Genomic DNA, 27,630 nt, shown 5'->3' with positions numbered 1-27,630 from the left:
TACCTCTGAATTTTGATGAATTTCTTCAAAAATACATAATTATTTCCTGGATTTACTCTTATGTATGCAGTCTTTGGAAAAACTTTCCTGAATTAGCTGTTACCAGCCATTTCAGTGCATCTTGTGCAGTCATAAGAACTAGTGTTTGTAAGCATTTCCTACCCTTGTGTTCTACTGTTCTCCTTCTCTTCCATGCTACCCAGAAAAAGTACGGGATTAGTCACCTTCTTTGCACTGTTAGTGCTGAAATATAGATCTTAGACTAAAGGAATACAACCTGTAGCAGTAAGCAAAGTGAGTAAAATCAAGGATAACCTGTAGCCTTTTTAGTTTTTTTTGTTTGGTCTAAATTGATGTTTTTACCTCTTCATTTAATAGCATGCTTTGCCATCTGTGAATTGTGCATATAGAAACTTATCATTAAAACCAATCTTGTTTCTTGTTTAATTTTAAATCATGGTTTTTTTGGCATTTGTTTTAATCCAGTTTGCATTTGTACTGCTCAATTACATCTTGTTCCAATGAACGATTGCCTCTCACTGGCAGCTCTGAGAAAATTCTACCAAATACAGCCTTTAGAGAAAATTTTTGGCACTTTTCACAGCTGATTGGGAAATGCTGTATTTGTGTATATTTGTGTAAGCAACTTTGAAGTTTAAGAAGTGCTTTGACCCATGTCAGTTGTTAAAATGTGGATTGTACTTAAGTTACTCCTCCCTACCTATCGGTTCCCTATCAGTTTACATGCAAGCTAGTTCAGACACTGTTTAATTTAAAAATGTAAAACTCATGCAAATTGAAGCAAAAAAGGATGAGTTTGTGCTTTAAAATTGCTACAACTACCTTTATACAAAAAACAGTTAACAGAATTTTGCTGAGATCTATAGACTTCGGTATTTTTCTAAACAGAGCTCCTTTTTAATCTATTTATTTGAGATTTTTTTTTTGCAAGTTAACATGGAGTCATTTGGCTTCTAGTGTTTAAAGGAGCTGAGCATTGTTCCATAAACAAAGTGAATACTTAAGGAAGCTGATCTGTACTTACATAGGAATGAACATTATTGGAAGCTGATTTGGAAGTTGAGAAATTCTACTTCCAGCTAGTTGTTTAGTCACCACTTCACTGGAAGTAATAGAGTTTTTTTAAAAGTTTGCAATAGCAAACAGCAGTAGTAGTTTGCTATTCCTGTTAAACTGCTATGATATTTGTAATGGGATCTAACATCATTTTTTTAAATGTTGAATTTGTTATTGCCCTTGCTCCTTATACTCCCCCCACCACCAAAAGGACAAATTGTGTTGTCTTGTTTGGCAGTACATGGATGTGAAAGGTCAAAGTGTGTTTTCTGGACAGTGTTTGACTGTAGTACTTTCTGAATAACTCTCTTGCTAACTAACTGTGTCTTGACAGATTGTTCTTTGAGATGGTTGCTGTAGATTATGTATGCTGCAGTAATAGTACTCAGATTTGATGAGATACAGTAGTGCATTTTTTTTTTAATGATTCAGGGTCTGTTTAAGTGGAAAACTGCTATACATACATGACTGTAGTAATATATGCAGGTATATTATGCAGTCCTTGAGAGGTGTATGCTGTGGAGTCGTATATGTAAGAATACATTGAGTAATCTATTTGCTTTAGTGTTTTGCATGCAATTCAAATTGTGGTTTGTGCCTTTCTCTAGCCAATGATCTTTTTTTTGTAAAAATTTTCAACATTTGTCAAATGTTTAAGTGGTGTTAGGTGTTACAGCTATAGTTTTGAGAAGTATCTAGGAATGAATATTAAAAGCTGCTACAATTTCAGATTTGTCTTAATACTCTTGAGCTGTTTTAACAGTGGCAAATCTGATACCTGGTCTGTCTTTGCTGTACTATCAAGACTTTTTATCACAGTGTATTAAAAAAAAAAGATGCCAATATCTGTGTGGTGATAGTTTGGAAAATAATTTAAATTATAAATGTCATTGTATACCTCAAGATAACCAGTCCCCTGAGCTGAAAGACAGGGACAGGAAGCAGAATAGACTCCCTGTAAACCAGGAGGAAGTAGTTAGTGACCTGCTGAGACATTTAGGCACTCATAAGTCTATGGGACAGGGATGGGATTCATGCAAGTGTACTAGGGGAGCTGGTGGAAGAGCTTGTAAAGCTGCTCTCCATCATTTATCACCTGGCTACCCAGGAAAGTTGACTGGAGGTTGGCCAACGTGGCATCCATCCACAAGAAGGGCCAGAAGAAGGATCTGGGAAACTACAGGCATGTTAGCCTGACCTTGCTGTCCAGGAAGGTTATGGAACAGGTTATCTTGAGTGTGATTACATGGCACTTACAGGAGAACCAAGGGGTCAGGCCCAGCCAGCACGGGTTTAGGAAACTGCATGACTTACCTCATGCATGAGGGGAAAGGCTGTGGATGGTGTCTGGGCTTTAGTAAAACCTTTGACTTGGTTTCCCGCAGCATTCTTCTGGAGAAACTGCCTCCCCTTGGGATGGACAGGTGCACTCTTTGCTGGGTTAAAAACTCCCTGGATGGCCAGACTAGAGGATGGTGTCGTATCCAGTTGGTGTTCAGTCACAAGTGCTCAGGGCTCGGTTGGGGCCAGTTCTGTTTAATATCTTTACTCATGATCTGGATGAGGGGATGGAGTGCACCCTCAGTAAGTTCACAGATGTCACTGTGGATGGGAATATTGATCTGGTAGGGGCTGGGGAGGTTCTGCAGAGGGATCTGGACAGGCTGGATGGATCTACTGAGGCCAGTGCTATGGGGTTAAACAAGGCCGAGTGCTGGGGCCTGCACTTCAGTCACAGCAATGCAGCCCTGAAGGCTTGGGGAAAAGTGTCTGGAAAGCTTCCCAATGGAAAAGGGCCTGGGGGTGCTTTTTGACAGCGACTGAATGTGAGCCCGCATGTGCTGAGGAAGGCCAATGGCATCGTGGCCTCTATCAGCAGCAGTGTGGCCAGCAGGAGCAGGGAAGGGATTGTCTCCCTGTACCCAGCACTGATGAGGCCACACCTTGACTGCTGTGTCCAGTTCTGGGCCCCTCACTTTAGGAAGGACATTGAGGTGCTGAAGCGTGTGCAGGGAAGGGCGATGGAGCTGGAGAAGAGTCTGGAACACAAGTGCTGTGAGGAGCAGCTGGGGGTGTTTAGCCTGGAGGAAATGAGTCTTAGGATGACCTTATCACTCTACAGCTGCCTGAAAGGAAGATGGAGCCAGGTGGGGGTCAGCCTCTTCTCCCAGGCAGCTGATGACAGGACAAGAGAACATAGCATCAAGCTGTGCCAGGGCAAGTTTAGTTTGGATATCAGGAAGAATTCTATCATGGAAAAGGTTTTAAACATTGGAGTGGACTGCCCAGGGGGTGGTGGATTCACCATCCCTGGAGGTGTTCAGGAAAAGACTAGACATGGCACTTAGTGCCATACTCTAGCTGATAAGGTGGTGATTGGTTAAAGGTTGGACTTGATTAACTTTGAGGTCTTTTAAAATCGAAATGATCCTGTGATATTTTTGATGACTGCCTTATACTAAGGGTTGAATTAATAGCTACAGATTTTGGACTGTCTTGTATGTCAGATGGGTCAACTAAAGGTGAAGAATGCCCCAGTTCCTAGGTCTACTTAGAGTAACTAAATAGTTTAAAATTAAATAACTAAAAAAAAAAAAAGGAATTAATTTTCTCTTTCAAATGTCATTTCTAAGGGCAGATGTGCGCTGAGTTGCTGCTATGTAGCTAAGCTATAAATAATAGTAATAACTTTAAAAATAGTATTTTGAGGAGACAAGTTGCATATTGCTGAATAAAACGCTTGAAGTGTAGGCTTATGTCTGAAGCTTGTTTGAAAGAATATATTTTGGAAATGTTGCTTTTTCTTATAAATTAAAGTGAATTTAGTCTTACAATAAATTAAGGTTATACTGTGATTTCCTGCACTTCTAGCAGTTATGAAAGTGAGCACTAATGCTAGGACATAAGCATATTATCTTTTTCTTCTCTCAGGCACAGCTGTTGTCTCTTGTTTTCTCAAAAAATCTGCAGTGAAGACAATGAAATACTAGTGTTTTCCAGGGTTAAATTCAAAATGGCAGTGGGGAACATAGAAGCAATATTCAAAGGTACAGCTTAGAAGCTATTAATTTATCCAATTTGTTAATATTTGGATTTGTGGATGAAGCAGGAATAATAAAATAAACTGCTTGGAATTGAAGGAGCAGGGATGGGTCTTTGATTAGAAAACTGCTCAGAGCAGAGTATTTCCTCTAGAGCTACCCTAGGTCTTTGGCAGAGAGTTTTTCCTGTCTACAAAATTAAAATGCTTTGCTCATCTTGTCATTATTCATTATAATTTTTGCCTGTTTTGGGAATGACGATGCAGTAGATGATCACTGCTTTGTACAGTGAGCTCTTGCCTAAAGCACGCATACACAAGTGCAGCGGATTTGGGCAAACTGCATTCCCTGGGCTGCTGCCTGCTTTGTGTGGTTGAGAAATGCTTCACATGTACTGAAATGGCCATGTATTATCCTTCTACAGTCAGTCTTTGTGACGTGCTTTTTCAATTCAGCATACCCCGCAAAACTGGGAGGCTTTGCATTGCTTTAGAAAAGAAGATTAATGCTGGTTAGGAGGATGATATTAATTTGAGATGAGAAGAATAATTTTAGCTACTAGGTGAAAAAGTGAAGATGACATAATCCTTGAGTAAAAGAACTAAATAAGACTAGCTGCAAGGACTATTTTTTTTTTTTTAATGACAGCGAGCACTATAGAAGAGGCCAAACTATTTTCACATCTGGATGTGAGGTTTCCACTAATTTGTCAAAGAGAGATTTGCTCTGAATATTTGAAACTTGCGTAATCTTACTCCCACTGCTGCATATTTACTGATTTCTGGAAAAATGGTTCAGGTGCCCTCGAAAATGTGGAAGAATTTTTTGTTTAGGGAAACATTGAAATATTCTTACTTCTTATTCTTCTTATTTTTACTGACTAGTTGAAACAGTGCTTCCAGAAATATTAGCATCAGAAGTGCTTGAAGAAAGCATCTGAGGAATAGAATTTGAAGGAAGAAGTAACTCGAGCAGTCTATGAACTTATGCTTTTCTGGGTCATATTCCTCTTATTGCAAAGCAAGGTAGCTGTAGAGTCTCAATTCCAAATAATCTCAGGTTTCTGAACAAGGTTTGCATTTAATTATGTTGGAAAATATTCCAAGGAGGGGCTGGGAAAATCTTTTATTAGAAAACTACCTGTGTCAGTGCAGATAGACCAGTTTTAAAATTCTATTCCTGTAAGCTTTTGAATTTCACATTGGAAAATTATTTTTGTCTACTTCTGCAAATAATTCTTAATTCAAGGGAATGCAGATGCATGAGCAAGTCTGAAGGCAATCAGCTATGCAACTTATGTTATTCCTTGTGGATATTTTCAATCTGGCAATTTGTGAAGTAAATCCATAGTTATTGTAAAAGCAATGACTTTACATTAAAAGTATTCTGAGTTTGTGTAGGAAGGTATAATTTATGGGGACAACACCCTTTCTACTCTTTTTTTTTTTTTTTTAAGCTATAAACTGTGACTGGAGAACAGATGACTTCTTTGTAAAAGAAGTTATTGATAAGAATGTAAAAGAAAAGGAAAAAAACAGGTGAGGCTCTCTGACTCCTTAAGTCCTTCCATGGCAGAACAAAATTAAATTACTTATTCTGTTCAGGGAAGAAAGCTAGTATTAAGTTTGGTGGATTATTCAACATCTGTCTAGTGTATATCTCACCACTTAGCGGGATGTTATGCAGATTGATTAGTCTAGAAGAATGTGATTCTAGTTTAAAAGTTAAAAATATCGCAGTGTGTCGAAGCAGACTTCTCCCTGCTGTTGTTCTACTTACATTTTATTTTACCAGCTTAGAGACTGAGCAGGAGATGTTTGAGTTTTGATTTGCATGCAGTCTAATAGTCTTTTCAGCCTTTCAACTGTCTGTAGCATGAATGCACAAATTCTTTAAGAATGTACATATTATCTGCTTTGGTTTTGTTCAGCAATTCCTCAGAAAATGGAAAGCTTGCAGAATGGGTGAGAATTGTACTGTTTTATTAATTTTTAGCATATTCTGAGAGAAAAAATTGTACATATATTCCACGTTTTGCATACAGCTTTGGAATAATTTCCTTTCTTCCAAAAAGCTAAGGTGCTTCCTTAAAACAAGAAGTGTTCAGCCCTGACAAATCATAGTCCACAAACCCTGGGTATATAATGATGATGAAATACTGACCAGTTGGCTTAATTCCTCTCTTATTTCTGCTTGATCTCCTAGACACTGGAGAACTTCACTTTGTGTCAGAAGCAGGTGCATAACCACATTTAAAATACAGACTATTTGCAACTAAAAAATTAGTTAAGTATGGAGAAGTGAGAGAATCTGTTTTGCTGCTGCTTCTATCAATATCCATTATAGATGGATAGGACTGATTTATGTGTGGCAGTGAAAATGAGAGAGCTTTTACTATCTCATAGCTGATGTGAATCCAGGATGTCTTGATACAGAGATCCTGAAAATTTACATTATATATAATTTCCCATTGACTCCTCCATATTTTGACTACTGATCTTCTCATCTCTGTCACAGCAGATTTTTTTAACATGCCTTGCATTATTCAGCTCTTTTCATCCTTAAGTAATGCTTAAATGAAACGATCCTTTGGCATTTGAAAAATATAATCATTTGCTTATCATGCTTATTTAGATTAACTTCCTTTTAATTCTAGTCCTGATATTAAAATAACTGCTTCATCATTCTTCAAGTTATCTGTGATGAAGAGTCCCTTAAATCTCTGTAAGTTAGGCAGTTATACATAATTTTTATATTTCAGTGTATACCTTTTAACTTCTTTGTGTTACTTTGTGGCATTTATAAATTATTGTTTTGGTAACTACTCAGCACTGTGTGGTTAGATATGTTGGTTGCACTAGCTAGAAGCAGGATGTTAGCCTGTGTGAATGTGCTATTAGTGAAAGTGAAAATGTTGGTTATGCTGTCTGTTTTCTTTGTTACATGCAAAAATTATTCCTTAATGGTACCAATTCCAGCTTTGGTCGGCCAGGAGTTGAATGCTACTGTCAACATGACAGCGGAGCTGCAGTAATCCAACTTCAGTTCTTGATTAATGAGGTTAGTAAAATGATTTATGTGTAATTCAGAGATGATATGGAGCACATTTTCTTTAATTTTTCATTAAGCATTAAAATTAGCTGATATAAGTGATGCAGCACAAATAGCAAACTGTAAAAACAATTCTAAATAAATTCAATTTTTTAGTTTTGGAAAATGCTTGACTAACTCCTGAAAATATCTTTGTCTCTAGAGTACTCTTTTGCTATAAGCAAGAATTAGGAATATCTTTTCACGTCCTTGAATATTGCGAATTTTCTCTGGAAGTGGTGAAGTACTTTTGCAATAGTACTACCAGTTTCACTCGGTAGTTAATTTTATTTTCATAGAGTTACTGTCTACTGTCTTAGACATGAACTGAGTAATGTTGTCTCAGTTTCAGATGTGTATTTCTGCGGATGTAGCAGCTGAGATCTGCCAGCAGTGCTGTTCTTGAGCTAGGGACAAGCTTCTAGAGGAATCTCGCTAGCTTTGTCAGCACACAGATATTAGCAGTTCATTGCTTGATTTCTCTGCAGAAATGGGCATGAGGAAACTGATGAGCACACACTGAAAAAAGCTTCTTCCCCATTGCCTCTTACTATAGCAATGAACCAAATATGAGTGAGCTGAACAACATGTGATCACATCAGTTATCTCATTCCTACTACTTAGAACTTATCTGTACTATGTGCTGATGCACATGCTTATACAGTTTTTTTTCATCCTGGTAATGGATATGTAATATATTTCCACTGTGATGCTACACTGTTGCTAGGGTTATGAAAACAAGTTGACTAAAACATTTTTGTTCTCCTAGGGAGCTCTTGTGAGTGCCTTGGCTGATGACACCTTACACCTGTGGAACTTGCGCCAGAAGAGACCGGCTATACTTCATTCACTCAAATTTAACCGGGAACGGTAGGGACTGGTTATTACTGCAGTGCCCCTTAGCATCACACTGTGCTGTTGTAAGGTCAGGTCTTACCGATGCAGTCCAAGTCATAACTTGGTACATCACTGAAACTGGGCTTACAGTGGGTTTGAATTTCAATCTGAATCTTAGGCCCCAAAGTAGTTGTGAATAAGACACATTAGTGACCTAAACCGAGATGCCCTTTCTATCACTTTGTGTGTTGCATTGCTGGACATCAATTTTCATATCTTTAAAATGTGAAGGGATAGAATTTGAATGTATGTCTTCAGAGGAATTTTGCAACTAGAGAAAGTGTGCACCAACAAGACAACCGGGAAAACGGATTCAATTTTTTTACCTGGAATTTTTTCTTCCTTGATGGCAAAGCAGAATTCTGCATTTTTAGAGCTCTCATTTGTATCAGAGTAGCTGAAAACCACTTGCATTTTGACTAAAAACTTTTATACTCGAGTAATAGATCTCTAAGCAAACTGGAGAGACATTTAAGGTTAAATTTCTGAAAAACGTGTCCTTTGTTTTAAAAGTAAGTATTCCTTCCCTTTTAGGACGTATTCATTCTTTTCCAGTATATGTGAAGTCTCAGCTGGAATGCTGTTTGCTTTTGAACAGTATGCATTCGAGATGGACTGCTTGGGGAGCTCAGAGGATACTAGTGAGAACACAGAATAATCTATGACTTGCATTTCTTTTGAATAGGGCAGGAAGTCATAAATTTTAAGTGATAGATAGCAATAGAAAAGGTTAAATATTTATGTAGTACCCTCTTAATGTAGTGTCATGCAATGTGGTAAACAAACTGTTGGGTGGGTGAAATGGTAACCCATTGTAGTTTTCAAGAGCAGCTTATGAACAAATTTGTCAGGAACAACATAAATGCAGATTACTGGGGTTTCTTTGTATAGAGGATTAAGTGATTCTAAGTCCCTTTTGAAATTATTTCTGTGCATAAAATCTGACCAGGGCATGTAGGAATAGGACAAGGGGTAATGACTTTAAAGTGAAAGTGGGTAGATTTAGATTGGATATTGAAAGAAATTCTTCACTGTGAAGGTGTTGAGACACTGTAACTGCTTGCCCAGAAAAGTAGTGTGTGCCTCATCCCGGAAGTGTTCTAGAACAGGTTGGATGAGGCTTTGGTCAACTATCTGCTGAAAGATGTGCCTGCCCACAGCAGGTGAGTTTGACTAGGTCATCTTTAATGACCCCTTCAGGCCCAGACAATTCTGTGATTCTGAACTGTTATACAGAAAACAGAAAGCTTTGTGAACTGAGGCAAATTCTCTGCTCCAAAGGAGTGGCAGTGTTCCTTTATGCAACATAAAGTCAAATGGAGAGAAATACAGTTTATAACCACTAGTATAATGAGGATTGTCCAAGTATAAGAGAGTGTCCAAACTGAATTTTCTACTTCTCCCTTTTTTTTTAGTGACTTTTCTCTTGTAGTGTCTGCTTAAGTGTCAGTGTAAAATTAGGGTTTTTATCATGATATCACACTTAAACATGAGCTTATAACTAATGCTGTAAAACAGGCATCTGAGGAGGTGATTCTGATTGTACACAAACCTGTTGTAGGCTGACTTAGAGTTTTAGATGTGTGGGTATCTTTGGTTAAGCAAAGTGAAAGTTTTAAAATATCCTTTTTCTGTAAATGTAATGATGTCAGTAGTAAAACCCATCACAGGGAGTTGAGTGTGGGTAGAAAGAAGTTTCAGTCACTGATGTTTAAGCTTTAGTGCCTGGCTTAGTTACTAATCCTGTCTTGCCAAGGTAAGTAATGAGAGCACCACAGTTACCATGAGTGGTGTAAGCATAGCTTGAGACATGGGCTTATTCTTCTAGCAATAATAATATATAAAAGTAGCCAGAACACTTAAGATTCCAGATCTGTACCTTGTCATAGCCACTTAGGTCATGCGGGATGACTGTTAACTGTTTTCAGATATTCTGTTTTCTTTTGACTAGTTTATAAAACACAACTTTATAAAATAATATGTAATTTCATTATAAAGCAAATATTTTGAATTTGAACTGCAAAAAATGAATTGTTGAATAATTCTAACTAGGGGCCTTTATAGCACTCAGTTCTTTGTAATTCATTGCACCTAATAGTTTCAATATGTTATATGAATCTGAAGTAAATGGGCTTTTCTTAGGTCGGTTTTATGCTGTATATTAACAATTAAGTTTATTGAGGAGAGTGTTCATGATGTAAATTAATTATGCACAGTCTGTTCTTTCATGCCTTTCTGGAAATGTGCCAGAGGGCTTTGGAGGTCTTCAGTGGTTTATTCCCACCCTGTAGTACATGTCCACTTCCTGCCACTCATTGCTGCGCTTGCATTGTACTGTGTTGTGTTCTTTCTAAAGGAAAAGTGCTTCTCTATCTCCACTTGATCCCCCTTCTCCAGCCAAAACTTGCTCTTTCTCATGGTGTGTTAATACCAACAGTCCTTGGATTTACCAGCAATTCTTGTCTGTTGGTAACAACAGTCCTTGGCTGGCTCCACAGCCATCCAGTTATCTGTGTTTGAGACAGACATCAGCCCTTTATCTTCTGAGAATCAAGAGCTCAAAGCTCTCACTGTGGACTGCTATTTATAAGGTTGTTAGACAATGGGCTCTAATACACATCAGTCCCTCACAATCTGGAGCTCAAAATAATCTCACTTTGGACCACAGTTTATAGGGTAGCAAGAGGGTGGGCTTTAGTTGCAGTAATTTTCCATCCTGGTCAATTTGAATTGCTAACTTTCTTAGACTGTTCAACAACAAAAATATTATTCCACTTGGGTTGTTATTTCAACAAGAAAAATAAATTTCCAAGGCTGTTTGTTAAAAGCAGGTGTTCATTAGACATCTGTTAGTTCCTGGGAACAGACAGTGTTTCTGATAAGCTCAAGGGGAGTTTAGTCCAAGTGCAGCTCATCAAGGCTGGGTGTAATGAGCATTTCTGAGATCAGAGAAATCGCAGTCCTGGGTGGCAGAGGCGTCAGCACCATACCACGACTAAAGTCAGCTCCTCTCAGCCTCTACGTTCTCAAGTCACAAGCATGAAGTTGTTATAAACCTAATCAATAAAAATTTTAATGTACTTTATGTTGTGGGATTAAGATCTATTCATAAGGATAACTAACTTCTGAAACAGGACTTAAAGTATTTTGTGTACTGCAACAGAGCCTTACAACTGTCTTCTCTAATGATATTTTGTCAGTTTCTGAAGGGAGTTTCAATATCTTGGAACTCATTATATGACTGAAACAATGATTGTAGTGGCATCAGTATTTGCTCTAGGCCTCTGTTGAGGTGAAGGTTTAAAATTATTTAACTGATTGAGTTTACCTGGAAGTGTGTTGAAATTGCAGAAAAGCAGTATGTATGCCCTATTTCAGGACTTGAACCTGTCACAGGCAATTTTTTATTCAGATTTTGTTTCTTAACAACAATTTCATATGTAAGGATTAGATTTGAACTAAACTGTTGTCTTTAGCATAGAAAGCTAACTGTAGCAGTTAGCTACCCAGATGAAAGGATTTTCTTAGTATTGAAAACTATTTTTTAGCTATGTTTAAAAAAATGAATTAAAAAATCAAGTGATAAGGCTATGACTTAATTAATTCTGTAGTCTTCTGGCACAGCCTTTTAACAGCTCTGCCTAATTCCCTTATTTTAGTCATGTGGAAGAACTACTGCCCAATGTCTAACCACACAATTTCTAGATTTCATATTTGTCTATCCCATTGGTAATTGAATTTGACTACCTCACTTTCAGGTGTTTTAAAGACCTTAAGATACAAATCCCAGAACTAGCTTGTTTATAAATGCTTGTGTTGTGTGTTTAAATATTTTGTAAACTTACCTAAATATGTGAGTTTTAAATCTGTAAATTATGTCAGAATGCAGTTCTCTAGTATATGACAGAAAAGTGATATGGATTCTTGCTTTTCTACTCATGACTTTTAAGACCAGGGAGTGGTGAGAAAGAGCTGATTCTTTTTAATATAATTCCATGCCATTGAAGGCTTGTTCTGATTCATGGAAAATGTCTTTGGGTAACTTACATCATCTTAGATTTGAGCAAAACATTTCTTTAAAAGCAGTGGCCGAGAGTCCTGAAAGATGCTGCTTTCTCTTGACTCATTAAGTTAGTAAAGAATCTTTAAATAACAAACCGAGCATTAATGCATTCATAACTCCGGTCTGCCTTTTGTAACAGTGATGGTTAGTAATTTGAAGCAAGTCTTCTGAAGCAGGAATTGCTGAGGTTTTAGATGTCTAACAAATCAGTTAGCTGAAGTTACTGACGGATGTCAAAAGCTCAGTGCAAAACAAGCTAGTTCAAGTTTTTTAGCTTTTTGTTTGCTGCATTTGTAGTGTTTTCGCAGCTGCTTTATGTTCTAGTTACCAAACAAGAGTTAGGAGATAGTAAACCAATGTCATGCTTGGGCACTGTTCCTTGACTGTAGGAAGCGGTGTGTAGGGGCCAGGACAAAAATGCATAATGATGTGGAACATTTGCTTGTGTGACTTGTCGTGAAGAAGGGTCTAAATACTACCTCTTTTCAGAAAGCATAATGCAGTGTGTGAACTTAATATCTCAAGTTTTGTACTTCTCTAAGATGTCTTCAGTCGATCACTATCTATTTCCTTTGCCATCTACATATCTGTGTATAAGTATCTTAAACACAAGATCGTTGTATGTTAACCAGTAATGCAAGATTAATGTAAAACTTACTTTAACTCAATACAAAATATGTTACGCTAGGCTAGCTCTGAAATAAGTGTAGTTAAAACATCTTATTAGAGTAAATATTGAAAGCATGTTTTGAGATACATACATACATATATAAATAACTAACCTGGCTTTAGTTTCCTGCCATGCAGAAACTGCTAGACTTGATACTGATCTAAGTTGTGAAAAGTCAAGCATCACTAACCAGCCAGGGACAACCACAGATGCTGTTTGAGAGGGTGGAGTGACAGACTAACTTGATTTAAAAAAAAAAGAAAAAATAGCATGGGATGGCAAATTTTAGGCCCCTTTTCCAGCCAAAGAAAACCAGCTTTGTATACAAGTATGAAAAATGTGTTTCATTAGCTAAGACTTACCTCCTTCCTGTGCTGACATTCCTTGTTCTAATGCCAAAAGAAAGTTTGGCTTTATGGTCAGTCACAAAGCAAGAATGGCATAAAAATAGAACTGTGTTTGGTGTGAGTGCTCTGCATATTGATCTCTGAATGCCTTAATAACAGTTTAATTTTTAATATGTCAGCTTCTGTGCTGTGGGCTTTAAATCATTTTCCTCAACATGAAACTGCATAATTCACAGTTACAAAATTATGCTTAACATATCTTTGACTTTCTATCCTGCTGTAAACAGCAGCTTTAACATTGTGTTTGGAACACCATCTACAGAGAATGGAAAATCCCACTTGTATTTACTTATTAATAATAAGATTTTAAACTTCTATTGGCGCATATGTTACGTTGTTAGATACTGTAACTCTGTATTCATCCTATGCCTTAGCAGAATTGGGACTGTTCTTTCACCTTGAATTTATAAATTGACCAATTCTGCCACTTTGTGGATAGCAGAAAGACATACAGGCTGTCTCGCCTGTGAGAGCAGATGATGATAGACATTGTTTATAGGGTTTTGGTTCATTTTTCACACGTAATTAGGTATTTGGTTTGGGATTTGTTTTATATTTTTTTCATACTTTTTAAAGTGACTTTCTTTGGAGCGAGAGGAAATGATCACGGGGTCTGCATGCCTTCATGATGTCCTGTAAAGCCTTTTACCTAGTGAGCTTAAAATTTTAACTCAGTGATGATTCAGTAGGGCATTTAATTAGAAGGAGTTTGATCTTGTTTCAAGCAACTAGCAGAAGAAAATTAATGTATTGACTGTCTGGATTTGTCATATATGTGAATGTTTCTTTCACAAGGATCAAATTGCTTTGAAAAATGTTTCCTTGAGGCCATGCATGCATGCATGCAGAGTTCCATATGTCAGTGTGGTCGATGGAATTAAAGTTGCATCAGCTGCCTTCTGCTGCCTTTAGCACTGAGGCAGAACCAAAATGCCGAGTCCTATCACAGAAATTTCAGATTTTGGAGAAATGGTTTTTAAATTTGCCTCAGTTGCCCTGTTAGCTATACTTTTCACACTGACTTTCACAGTGATATGAGGCATATAATGGCCAACTGCCACATTCTTGGGCAGAATTTGACCTCTAGTCTTTAAGTTCTGCGTAAATGACAGGCTTACAGTGTTAGGAATAATTTTTCTGTCTTGTGTGGTGGGGCAACATCTCTGACATGGCCATTTTTCTTCTTCAGTTAGAGGTTGTGACACCCCACATGCCTTTTGAGGAAACTGATTAGAAAACTAAGAGAATTTTTCAGTATTGAAAGAATTTACACAAAACACTAAAAAAATCTGAAACTTCCTTACCACTGACCAAATATCCTGGACTGTGTATTTGTGAACTCCTCTTAGTGTGCCTGACATGCCAATGGTCTTGTCACTTTTTGCATTGTCCCAAGATATTTGAGTATCTTGCTCTGACACATGCTTACTCCAACTCAGATACTGAACACAGGTGCTTCCAGCTGCCTGAAGAGGCAGCCCTTCAAGTCAATGGATTTGGGGAAGTACTATTTGGAGTGCTGTTGAGGGATATAAACGGAATTGAAGTACCTGGTTCAGTTCCTATGATATACTGCATTTAGCCACATGTTCTTTTGGTGGGACATTGTTGGGATGCATTGAAGAGGATGTCTTCCTCTGCGTATGCCTTCTGGTCTTTGAGGCCTTTTTTGTACAGGTAGATGTTCTAAGCTTGTTGAAGTTATCAGATGTGGAAAAAGACCCTTTTGCAGCAGTCAGGTGATATCAAAGCTACTACTTGCTTCAATCACTTTGTCATTTTCACACTGGCTTTTGACTCTTTAAGCCCAAGGAGGACTTTGACAAGAGTCCATGGATGTGCAGTCTACACTAACATCAGAATTAAACTTCTCAGCTTCTGAATTTTATGTGGTGCTATCTCATAGGTGAAAGGTTGAGGATAAAGGTGTGTAAAGTACGGCTTTGATAGCTTAATCTTTTGCTTTTATTTTGCCTATACAATAATGATCTGAGCAGCTGTGTACTTACAGTTACTTCAGACCTATAATCATAGTCTGAGGCACTAGAAATATTTTAGTGACTTAACTGTAAAACCTGTTGTCAGTGTTTGTCATACTTCAAAGTATTTGTCATTGTGCTTTGTTAAAGCAGTGAAAAATTCTGAAGAATGTATAATGCTTCATAATGCAGTAGACTAGGAAAAGGTAAAGATTAATTTAGAAGGATTTCTGCTGTCATAATAATACAGTCAGGTTAACAGCCTGCCATTTTTTCTTAATATTTCCTCTTTAAAAACTAATGCTTTGAATAATGTATTAATTTAATAGGTTGTGTTCTTTAATATTTCTGTAATTAAATTCCTGTAAGGAGTATTATCACTTGCTGTATTAATTGTTTTGATATATGTTGTGTAGCAGCAGTAATTAAGATTTTTTTAATAGCTTTGACAGATTATCAGAGAATATACATGGTCCGCAGTTAAGAAAGGGAATCCTTTCAGCAGGTTTACAAGAAAGCTCATCGAAGAATTTCCTGTCAATTTCTAAGACTCCCATAAGCAATATCCTAAATTAATTTTAATTATCGTAAGAACAGTAAATATTTTATCATTATTTTTCTCTATGGGTGTGTTACTTGCTTTTCTATATATAATATTCGCTTTTTGAGCTATTGTTTCAACTTTTACAAATTCATTTTGCAAGAAAACTAAATCTTGTTTTTTGTTTGAGGTGTGGGGAGGGACCAGCTTTGCAAACGTGTGTGATGAAGAGGAAGATTTTGTGCTTGCAGCAAATTGCAATTACAGGAGAATTTAAAACTACCCTGACTGCTTTGTGGTTTTATAACAGTGGCTCATTTTAGTGGTGATGTTAGTTTATACTAAAATCTTGCTGTAGATTTCACATTGAAAAAAATAAATCTCCTTAAAGCATTTTTCTTTTCTATGAAGGGATCTTTCTCTTTGTGAAGATATGGGAAAGTGAAATATTTGAAATGACATGCTGTGCCCCGTACTGGTTTATGCTAAAACTTTGGTCTATTTCACTAAATGTACTACACTTACTGAGGGAGCTGAAATTGCCTTGGAGACAACATGAGGAATCTGTTGTGCCATGAAAGAACTGCCTGCAAAAGCCTGCTTTCTGTGACTGCTGGCTCAGACAATCCCAGACTGTCTTTTAGATGTACAAAACTGGACAATTTTAAATCATAGATGCTTCTACTTCAGTATTTTTCAGCAGTATGGGTTGCTACAGGAGGAAAGTATGGTAGTCTGCTTTTGACTGCTACATTGTTTTTGGGCAGCTGGGATTTGTGTGCAAGAAAGACTAACTCAAAATTTTTCCATCTGTAGTCTTTTTGATGTGTTCTCAACAGTTGTTTATATTTTCTACTTATGTGTATATCCATTTGTGGATAGGGTGACAGGGGGAAGACTGCTCAAGTTGTAGAAATGGCTAGCAGATTATATGGCCAATTCTGCTTCTGTTGATCCTAAAATATATTATGGATGAAGTATATTCTAATCGTGTGGCAAAAAGATGGGTTTCTGAAAGAAAAATCTTGATTTTTCAGAAAAATAAAAAAGCTGTCTGTGGCCAAGTGTCAAATAAGCAGCTATTGCATCACTACCAAGAAGACTAACCTTTTGTTTCAGTCCTCCAAAAGGAGTTTGAATCTCTTCAATCATCAGTCCAATTCTCAGCAGAACAAACAAGGCTGCTGGCCATTCAGATGGTCCTGGCTTCAGTGATTTTTAGTTTTTAAGAGGGCTGTAATACTTCCAAAGTTGTTAAAAATATACATAGTTTAAGGTTAAGCCTGAATCAGTGAGGTGAGAAGCTCATTGCATGAACTTTGGTGTTGGAAATATTATTCTGCAAATTGTTAAAATAAGTGCAGTTATCTGAAATTAGTAATTCAGTCAAAATATAGTTGAGCATCTGAAAGTTGGAAGACAATACAGTTTTTCTATTAAGAAAATAAAATAGTAAATATATTTTTTACTTGTAAATGGAATAACATTCACTTTGTTCAGGGAAGAATGTTGGTTCTTATAGCAGGATCAGCATGCCATTCCTTTTGGATTTAACTAGTTTTTCAAAATAAAAGATCTAGGAATATTTTTTAGTTTATAGAAAAATCACACAAGTCTGATTGTAGAAGAATGGTAAAATACTTTGAAGAATAAGGTTAAGAACTCTATTATGTGCCTATCCTTTACAATTTATAAGTCTTTTCAATCTCCTGCCTTTGAGAGTTTGTAAATATTTTGTGAAGCTATTTGTTCTGTTCACTTACTACTGGCATGGAATCACTTCATTGTTTGCTAACTCTTGACAAAATTAATCTCAGTTGCACAAAGGAGACACTAAATTGAATATGCTTGCATATTCAAGAAGAGTATCAAGAATATTGAGGAGTTTCTTTAAATGTTAGCCTTGGGCTATAGCAGTGAAAGCTAAAGGCCCAACTTTTATTTTTGCCTACTTCAAATTATGTGAAATAGATTGGTTTTCATAACTAAAGTGTTGGTCAATTTTAATTAACAATATTAACTTGCTAATCAAGCCTACAATCCTGCTACTGATTATTTTTTCTGGCTGCTAGGCTATGATTTTGGATCCAAATGATCTGGTTGCCAGCTGCTTCTGGCATGTGGAGTGCTGGCACAAAAAGCTTCTATGGTGTTGCAGAGTGCTGAAGGTTTATGCTTATGCTGTATCTTTATATACAGTAACTGCCTGCCTAGGAAGAATGTGTACCCATGTATGTGATTTCGCTTCCATTCAAATACTTTTTTTAAAAGGATGTTGGGAAAACACAAGTTTTCAACTTGTGGTGGTTGCAGATTATTGTGCTTAGTTAAATGTGTTGCTCCCTCTTCAAGTTGAGTTGGAGGGGCATTTCAAAGTCATGTATATAGTTTTTTTTCTGTCAAACATTAATGAAAAAAAGTTAGTGCAGCCTTTTGGCATAGATATTCAAGAACAAGAAATTGAATTGGAAAGCGGTTAAATTAGGCATTTGTTTGAGCAAAGTCCATTTCCTAATTTGGAAGAAATAAGTGAAAAACCCCCCAAATGGTATACTTCTGAATCCAGGTTGTATCACTACATAAGTTTTAACTTTTGAAACCTGCAGTGAAAATTAACATCTCTTCAGCCAGAGCAATTTCTCTCTTTGCTGCTGTTAGCCTTTCCTTTCAGCTCAAATTGGTGTGCATAAGCAGCACCTAATGCAAAGGATCTAAAGCTGTTCTTTGCCTAAATACTTAACAGCCTTGTGAAGTGATGCGTGGATTTGGCAATGAGCAACCCAACTGGGAGAAAACAAGAACAAAAAAATTGTGAAGCTAAGGATTAAAGCCGACAGAACAAATTCTCGTTGAATAATTGTTTTACCTTATCACTAAAGCATTTCTGAAAGCCCGAGTTTGATAGCTAAGTAATTTGGTAATTTCTTTCAATGTCAGACCCTGCCAGATTAAAATGGTTTAGAGTTTCCAGAAAGTTTCTAGACTCCAATTTCAAGTTAGCATTCTGTCACTTTGTAAAGATATTGTTTCCTTATCTTGAAGAAATAGTCAACAATAATCAGGACCCAAGGGGGGCAGAAATAATCAGGTTTTCAAATGCTAGTATTTGTGCTGGAGCTACAGTGCTAGAACATAGTTATTAGCTGTTGAGTCTTGTGCAGGTACTCCCTCACGGCAGAAGAAAAAACTAAAAGGCAGAAAAAAACCCATGATTGAAGTAAAGTTACACCCTGAAATTTAAACTATTTTTAAAATGATTTTTATAATTGTTTAGTATTATTCTAAGATTTGCTTTTTAGGCATTAATTTGGATTACTTGTTTTGATTTACATCTTTTGTCTGTCTCCTTACTTGAAATCAGCCTTATCTGCATATGACAACTTCCTTTGTTCTTTAAAACTTGAAAGTACGTAGATTCCAAAGGGAGATTTATTCACTATAGAAGTATTGTATTTTAAGTTTGACGTGACAGCAATCAAATGCACTCAGTATGATAATTTTTAAAGGTGACTGTAATTTCTTTTTCTAAAAAAAAATCTGAGTTTTAGAATACCTTGCTTTCTATTTTTTGTTCAGCCTAAGGTTTTACTTTGTTCATCTCCATACTTCAGTGATGTACTGGCTTTTCTACTTTACCTCAAACTCCTCTTATATATTCCTGTTTGCCTATTGCCTTATTTCTACCTTTTGGCAGCACAGACCTTGCAGTGTAGAATATCAGAAAGACATTTCCTTAATTCCTCTTTGGTGGCTTTCTCTTTCAGGATAACATTTTGTCACCTGCCTTTCCAAAGCAAATGGCTATATGTGGGCACCGAAAGAGGAAACATACACATTGTCAATGTGGAATCATTTACTCTCTCAGGCTATGTCATCATGTGGAATAAAGCCATTGAACTGTGAGTTTGCTAAGTGTTGTCTGTTGAGGGGAGGGAACAGCATTGTCCCAGATGTTGTTAACATCAGTTGCTGCACTGTCATTGTTATCTAGAGAGGCCTCCCTATTCATCTCACTGCGCTACCTACACTATCAAAGTACATACTCTTGTAGATATTTCTTATTTTCAGGCATGAGACGTGCTAATGCTAATATATTTTTCTGCCTTTTTGTGGTATTTTATCATAATTCCTGGGATAGACATGGAAATTGACAAAACAGACAGTATAGAAATAGGTGTAAAAGTCACTGTGTAGGGGGATAAAGTAGAAGAAAAAATAACACACATTAAAATATGGTGTGGCTGGTACTTGGGCAGACTACTACAGCTAGGGAGAGCAAAATACATTTTATAGCTATTGTCACTACACCTCAGTTTTTAATGTTAAAATTGTATGTACAAATATAGTGGTTTGTGGGGAAAAAGTTGTAATTTTGTGCTGCTCTTCCTGTGCTGGTGTTTTGCTCCCAGTATGTCTCCTTTCAAAAATACATGAAGTCCATCACTTGCCAAAGGGTGTTGAAGCAAACAGCTCTGTTAGTCCATCTTCTTCAAAAGCAAGAAGTCAACATCAAATGTTAATTCTGTGTTATAATTATAGCAATGGCCATCTCGGGCAGTTTATGAATAATGGCAAAACCTGTATGTCAGCGTAAACTAAACATTTTATCCTACAGCATCAATTCTGTAACAGATATTATAGATAAAACGTTTAAAGCTGATGGTATTTTATTTTGTTAATAGGCAGTAAATTAGTCTAAGTGTCTACAAACAGACACAGGATTTATGGGCTGGAAGGGAAAATTGAAAGTTACTCCATTTTGAAATGCCACAGTGTGCTTACATGGAGTCTGTATCTGCAGAATCTGTATTAAGTCCAGTTATTTTGAGATACCTTTTAGGCCAGGGGACAGATTTTTTTTTTTTAATGGAAATATTTCTTTTTTAGGTCATCCAAATCTCACCCAGGACCTGTTGTCCACATTAGTGACAATCCAATGGATGAAGGAAAGGTAGGATGTTTTAAAGACTCTTCAAAGCAAGACTTTTTTAAAGTATAGATACCACTGCAGTATAAGGGAGGAATAAGTATATGAGGACAATGAAGATTTTAGGCCTTGAAAGTAATACAAAGCAAGCTACAAACATGACTATAGAATACATTTCTGGAATAAATAATCTTGTAATCAGAAACATTTGAAAACACAGATTAAAATTATTAGCTGAAAAACTTGGAAATAAAAGCAAAGAATTTTACTTAAAAATTAAGATGTTACCAAAACCCCACCAATCATATCTAGAGTGCCGAAGGCGTGATGGAAATTAATTCCACTTTATCACGCTCTTGAATTTTATTTCACAACTTTAAAATGCTTATTTACATTGCATATTTATATAGAATACCATGTAGTTTGTCTTTGAATTAACTTCTCTGAGACAGGATTTTGTGGAATTTGACATCTAACTTGTACTCCTATATTAAGGCCATTTATTATAATTACTAGGTGCTGTTTGCTAATGAAACTGGCCAACACAACAACAACATATTTCAAAAAACCAAAAGATGTGAGAAAGATCTTTGTATTAGACTTGATTTTCTTTCTTATGAGATAGTATTGACATAATCATCTGTTTATCTTGACAAGAAGTTTTACTGTACATGCACTTGAAACCCTTGCAAGACAAGAGTCCTTGTCCTGTGACATACCGTTTTACTTACTAGTGTTCTACATCTGCAGGAGAAATACCTTTTTGTCTATTTTGTGTTTTTCATGTCAGTAGTGGATTAAATTGGAGTGGGAATGATCCTATTGTCTTAGCAGTGGTTTGAAAATTTTAGCTAGTTATCAGCTTGTATCCTAAACACCTGAGGTTTCAGTGCAGCAGAAAATCTAATGAGTAGAGGTTTTTTTCATTGATATGAGACTCACTGCAGTAAGTGCATAACTAATGGGTTTCTCTGTGGAATTAGGTTTGAATCACATTCCAGGCTTATGGACTCGAGCATATGAATGCAATGAAGCTGTTGTAATTTCAGGAAATACAAGTGACCAATTTACTTTGATGTATTCCACTCCACATCTAATTATTGTCAATTGAAGTTTAAAAATTACTGGTTTTATTAATCAGGCTATCAGTCAGTGTTTTGAAATCTGACCTTATGCTTTTCTTATTTCTCATAAGAAAAACATTACTAAAAAAACCTTGTGTAGTTGCAAAAATCCCCCATGTATGCACTTTTAAAATTTGTTCATGCTTTTAGCTTTCTAATCGCAGTGGTTTTTCTAATGTTTTAATTAAGATAGAAAAATTATAATATATGGCATATTATAGGCAAGGTAATTAAAAATAATAGTATAAATAACATTAATGGGAAAAATTGTATATTCACTTCTATTAGATCAAACGTGTCTAATATTTATGGTATTTTAGTGCTGTATAGCACCAAAATAGATGAAATATTTAATTTGTAAGCTTGTAGGAGATCTGTTATCTGTACACCTTGAAAATCTTAACATGCTGAAAAGACTGTCCAGGCAAAACCTCTAGATATGGCACTTGATTGTAACTACTGCATTATATTGGCCATGGTTTGGATTTTTTAAATTTCCATTTAGAGAAGTAGCACTTAAGAGAGGAGAGCAAAACACCTAGATACTCGACAATGTGTTAGACGAGGTATTATGAGCAATTTGAGTCTTCACTCCCTGCAGTACAGGTTTAAACCTGCTTCTTGCAAAAAGATTATTTGAGAAATTATCTAGTTTTGTTTATCTAGCTTTCATCCTATGAAAAAACAATGTTTCTGGTGTTCCTTCAGCTAGTTATCTCAATTGTGACTAACATCTGGAGAAAGGTCATAGTACATAGTTTCTTCATAGACAATGAACTTTTACTGAGGACTTCAAGGGCAATATTGTGTTCTTCCAGCAAATTTAAGCAAACCAAATTCCAGTGCAGAAAATGCGCAATGAAGTTCTCCTTTTCAACACCCCTTATTTTCACTCAGGGTGGAATACACATAGCAAGGTTTAATACAGATTTTTCTGCAACTCAAAGTGATTTCCAAGGAATCTGCAGAAGAATGCTTTCATTTTTTTCTAATTTTGCATGAATGTCCATTGTATTTTCTGAAACTTGAGAGCAGTAAGTTCAAAGCAAACCTTTCTAACGTTGAGCCCTTCACCTCTTTAATTTTTGCTTTTATAACTACTTGCAGTTACTATATGTAGTATTATACTGCATATCTTTTGGGACAAGAACTTCAGGCATTGCAAATGGTATTGTTTTGCTTTTCCTTATATGTCTTCTTAATGCAGCTTCTCATTGGCTTTGAATCCGGGACGGTGGTATTATGGGACCTGAAGTCAAAGAAGGCAGATTACAGATATACACATGATGAGGTAACATTTTTCTTCTGCATTACTTGCTCTGAGGATATAATTCACTATTCGAATAGTGACTTTTATTATTTTTTAATCTCCTGCTTCTGTCACCAGTGGATCAATAAGTAGGTCTCTTTGAAATTGCAAGTACTGGAAATTTTCTCTAAAAGAGCATAGGGCTTGGACAATAAACTTCAGACCAAATAACTTCACTGAGTTTAAGTTTGTAAAGTAATGAATGGTGGCATGGATTGGATTTCTTCACTAAGCTTTTAGATCTTTTTTCTTTTAATCGTGTGACTTTCACCTGTGTTAAGGTCTTAAGTTGAAACTAGATGGTTTAGCAATTTCTGTAATTTGGAATCTGTCACATATTCTGGGAACTGCAAGAGGAAAGGGCAGGGGAAGAAACCACTAAATAAATAGTCTCACTACAACATTTCTCTAACCGCCTTTTCTCTGCAGAATAACATCAAGATCAATTCTCTTTGAAATAAGACTCGGGGAGGTTTAAAAAAACACAAAGGCATTAGGTGGCATTCATTTCTTTAAAACTTGAGTCTTGAGAGAATAGACTTTTTGAAAGACTGAGATTAAGAAAAATGAGCATAATATGCAAGCTGATGTATTTCGTTTAAAATAATATAAAATTGGTCTTGATTACATTTTGTTGACTGTAAAATGGCTTTGTCATTGTTCAGTACGAGCTTCAGGGCCTTTTTGGGGGCAGGGTTGTTGGGTTTTGCTGGTGGCAGTTCTGGCTCAATACTTGTACTTGTGTGTATTCTACCAATCAAGAGTTTTCTTGGAGGGACAGGCTCTGAAGGAGTGTAAGCCTTAGATCATCAGAAATGTCCATATAAGCCCCAGAGTGTGTTATGCAAAGAACAATTTTTCTCCCTTCCATTTTTGTTGCATGAACCTAATTAATTCCCTATATATTTTTTTCATAAGTTTACTCATGTCTTTATCGTATTTTTCTTCGTAAACCTCTTACTTGTGTTCTTCTCTAACTTTAACCATTCTATTTTGTCTTTCTTTTATAAAACAGAAACACAGCAGCATATTATATATGAAGATGCAGGCACACTGGATTTATCATGTGGAATAATTGTCTTTGGACTTGTTTTCATTTTCTCTTGGTCTTGATATTGGATTAGGATTTTGATGCTGCAAGCTTAAAGCAGATACTTCCTTAAAACTAAGAAAGCAGAGACTCATTCTTCAGGTGTTACTTGTCAGGTCAAAGTCCTGACATTTAGGCATCATTTTTCATTGACATAGTTGGACAGTAAAAATTCAAGTCTTTCTGCAGTTTTTCTCTGAAATCCTGATTTCTGCTTGAATGTGGTTTGGTACTGTCAGCAGACTTTACCATCTTAATATTGTTGTTCTAATTTTCCAAGTTATGAATAAACTGAGCAGTGTTGTTCCCTGAGGGTCTCTACCATTTAGCTTCATCCATGAACTAATCAATTAGTGCCAGCCTATCTTGATTCCAGATTGCTTTACTTCCTTAACCAGTTACTTATTTGTTCAAAGATATCTAATTTGTTTACTTTTAGCTTCCTTTGAGATACGTTGCTGAAGGACTTTGAAAATTGTGTAGACAGCTTGTAGTGTTTGCATGAACCTCATGCCTGTTACCATCCTTGGAGATTTATTTGACTCTAATTACCTCTCAAAGCATGTTGACTACTTCTATCTGGTGTATTATATTCATCCATATGTCAGTTAACTCTGTTCTTTACTAAAATTTTGTTGCAGTTTCTAGAAACTTACCTAAGGTAGACACCATGCTGATTATTCTGGGGTTTTTTTTGCTTTTGTGCAAAAAAATTGACTAAATATCTGTCTCAATACATTTTGGAACGAATCCTGACTTGAGAGGCTGCAGAGATCAGTGAACAGTTCAGATGTTCCATCTTTGATTTTCTTTAGGATTTAGAAGTGAATGCATCTAGGTGTTCAGTTTGGGTTTTTTGGTTGCAGAAGAGGTAATGAAATACCTCAGGTCTGACCCTTGGTAAAGAAATGTGCAGCTCAGAGCAAAGAAGGTTCTTTGCCATTTTGTTTCCTGCAAACAAACTGCGTGAATTTGGACATTTCTGTGCACAGAATCTTTCTAGCTAGTTTCTTGTTGCCTTCCTGGTTTTGTGGCATTGTTAGAGAACTTCTTTCATGCACTGACTGTAAGGGCTGTATTCCATCATGAACATGTGTGCCAACCTACCCTTAAGGGACAGGGAGCATCTAATGTCACAACATGCTTCACCTCTTCTCTCACAGATGGTAATGCATGTGACATTCTGCCCCGTAGCACGAGCAGGATTTTAAGCCTCAGGATTTATCCTTTGGTTCTCCACTTGCTCTTGATGAGAGCTCTGCTGAGTGAGGAGTTGACAACCAGTAAGAAGAGAGGTACTTAGTCCAATCTTGTCACATTTGCCATCTTAGTGAGTGGCTAGGCTTCCTAAGACATCATGAGTAGGGTGGCCAGGACATTGATACCATAAAGAATGTTTGCTAGAAACTTTGTCACTGGATTGGTTTCCTCCTCTCTCATCACTGTGTAGTTGATGTTGTTCTTACAGCGTGTAACTTGAGGGTCTGTGCAGTCTTTTCACCATCATTTGATGCACCTTTCTTAATTCAAAACTTCAGATGTGTGCAGGGATCCAAATGTCATCCTTTCTTCCTTAGCAGAGGGAGATCATAATGAGGGTCAAAATTCCTGTGTGTTGGGAGGTTTGTGGAAAGATACATTGTTTCCTGAGGGAAGACGTTGAATTCAATTATATGGGTTTGTAGCTTCCTGCTTAGTTTAATTTCAAATGGCCTGACTTTTGAGAGGCTTTCTTGAAGCAGATTTCCATGTTGTGGTAGGGCAGTCTCATTTGCTGGCTGAAAGTCGGGTTAATGGAACACTGTGCACACAGTCTGAACACGTGTGCCTTCCCAGCACCCTGAGCTAATAGCTGCAGCACAAGGACACTAGGACACTCATCCCAAGAACAGGAGCAAGTGGGTAACCATGGCTGGAGGGGACAGCTCTAGGTCATGATTAAGGTTAGTGCTGATTGCTGGCATATTCTTCCTTCCAGAGCATTCTACTTACAGGAAAATTCAGGGAATTTAGTTATAATTTGTACTTGATCTTTCTACATTATGAATTAAGTCCTGAACTTAATGGCACATATTTTTTTCTTCTAACAGCAATATTTTGAATATTTAGAATTAGTTAGAATAATGCACAAATGTAACATTCTTTTTCAGCAAATTTGGAGGAAATTATTTGTACATAGTGGAACTGAAGCTGTGAATGAACGTCTTTTTAGAAAATTTCTTTGAATTCCTTTACTCAAAACATCTCTTTTGTCTTGGGCAGGCTCAATGGAAAAGTAATATTAAACTCTTTTTGCACCATTCTTAAGCCTTTTTTGTGCAGATATTGGGGATTTAGGGAAAGGAAGCTGTGCATTTGTTATGTGAAACACAGTTTATATTGCAGTCATTTCCCAACCTGTATGTTCATGAAAGAAATAAAACAAATTTCGTAAGTATTTGCTTTTTCCTAAAAAAAGCCCCCCAAATGCCTCAGCTGTAACTTCTGAAAACTAAAGCTTGTCTTATAATCAAGGCCCTTCTTCAAGTAATGTTTTGTTTGTTCCGATGTCAAGTAAGCTTTGGCAGCATTAACTATGATGCGTTATAGATTACTATTTTTAGTCTCGGTGCTCTGGTACATGGTTGAGTGTAAGAGATTATTCTAGAGCATTAAAAACATGTCAAAGTAGCTTGTGGAATTAAGAGGACAGGGGAAAGAGAAACAACCCTGGTATGTGACTTGACAGAAACCAAAGTGTGTCAATATATTTCATTTCGTTGAAACAATCTTCATGATGGATTGTCATTTAAGTCTCAGTAGCTGCATTTTTTGTTTGTTTTCTTCGTTTTGCAGCATTTTTTCCCCTTCCTTACATTGTCGACAAGAGCGTTAGCATAGATACTCTGAAGTTTTAAAATACTTTCATTTTTGGTGACCCTGAAGAAAAGAGTCGGTATCATCATCCATTCATGTTTAAGTGAAAATGCTGCTCATATCCTTGGAAATTAAAGGACTTTCATAGTAAGGCTGTGAAATCTGGATAAGATATGGTAAATAGCCAGTCTGGTTTGCAGACCAATCATGGGCTTTGCCAGTCATGCACAGTGTATTTCAAGCTCAATTAATGTCACAAGAGAGTAAAGGATCATTAAGAAATCCAGAGAATTATGAAAGGACTTATCAATGTCCCTGGTGCATTCCATATTTGCAGTAGTCTGAATTCAGTGTTAGAAAACTGGATTTAAAAAATTCTCTTGAAAACAGGGTAAACTACTTAAATTAATAATTTTTGTGTTTACATAATTGAAATCCTCCATACACTGTTCTGGTTTTTGCTGGAATAGGTTTAATTTTCTTCTTAGTAGCTGGCACAGAGCTGTGTGTTTAGATTAATTATGAATAATTTTGATAACACACTGATGTTTCAGTTGTG

The 27,630-nt window shown here is 36.5% G+C and overlaps 1 protein-coding gene across 7 annotated transcripts in view; it reads left to right on the top strand.

The window, feature by feature from the left end:
• The window catches only part of STXBP5 (syntaxin binding protein 5), a 105,429-nt gene that overhangs the window by 20,749 nt on the left and 57,050 nt on the right, over positions 1 to 27,630 (top strand). For all 7 annotated transcript variants that reach the window (XM_088161591.1, XM_014885198.2, XM_014885195.2 and 4 more), the window contains exons 3-7: positions 7,097 to 7,178; positions 7,978 to 8,078; positions 19,530 to 19,664; positions 20,653 to 20,716; positions 23,024 to 23,107. In XM_088161591.1, coding sequence (XP_088017717.1) covers positions 7,097 to 7,178; positions 7,978 to 8,078; positions 19,530 to 19,664; positions 20,653 to 20,716; positions 23,024 to 23,107 — 466 coding nt within the window. The remainder of the gene's footprint in view (positions 1 to 7,096; positions 7,179 to 7,977; positions 8,079 to 19,529; positions 19,665 to 20,652; positions 20,717 to 23,023; positions 23,108 to 27,630) is intronic.

Source organism: Sturnus vulgaris, chromosome 3, assembly GCF_052056855.1.
Source record: "Sturnus vulgaris isolate bStuVul1 chromosome 3, bStuVul1.hap1, whole genome shotgun sequence".
Classification (NCBI taxonomy): Eukaryota; Metazoa; Chordata; class Aves; order Passeriformes; family Sturnidae; genus Sturnus; species Sturnus vulgaris.
The sequence above is the reverse complement of the archived record's forward strand: the minus strand, read 5'-3'. Positions and strand labels throughout refer to the sequence as shown.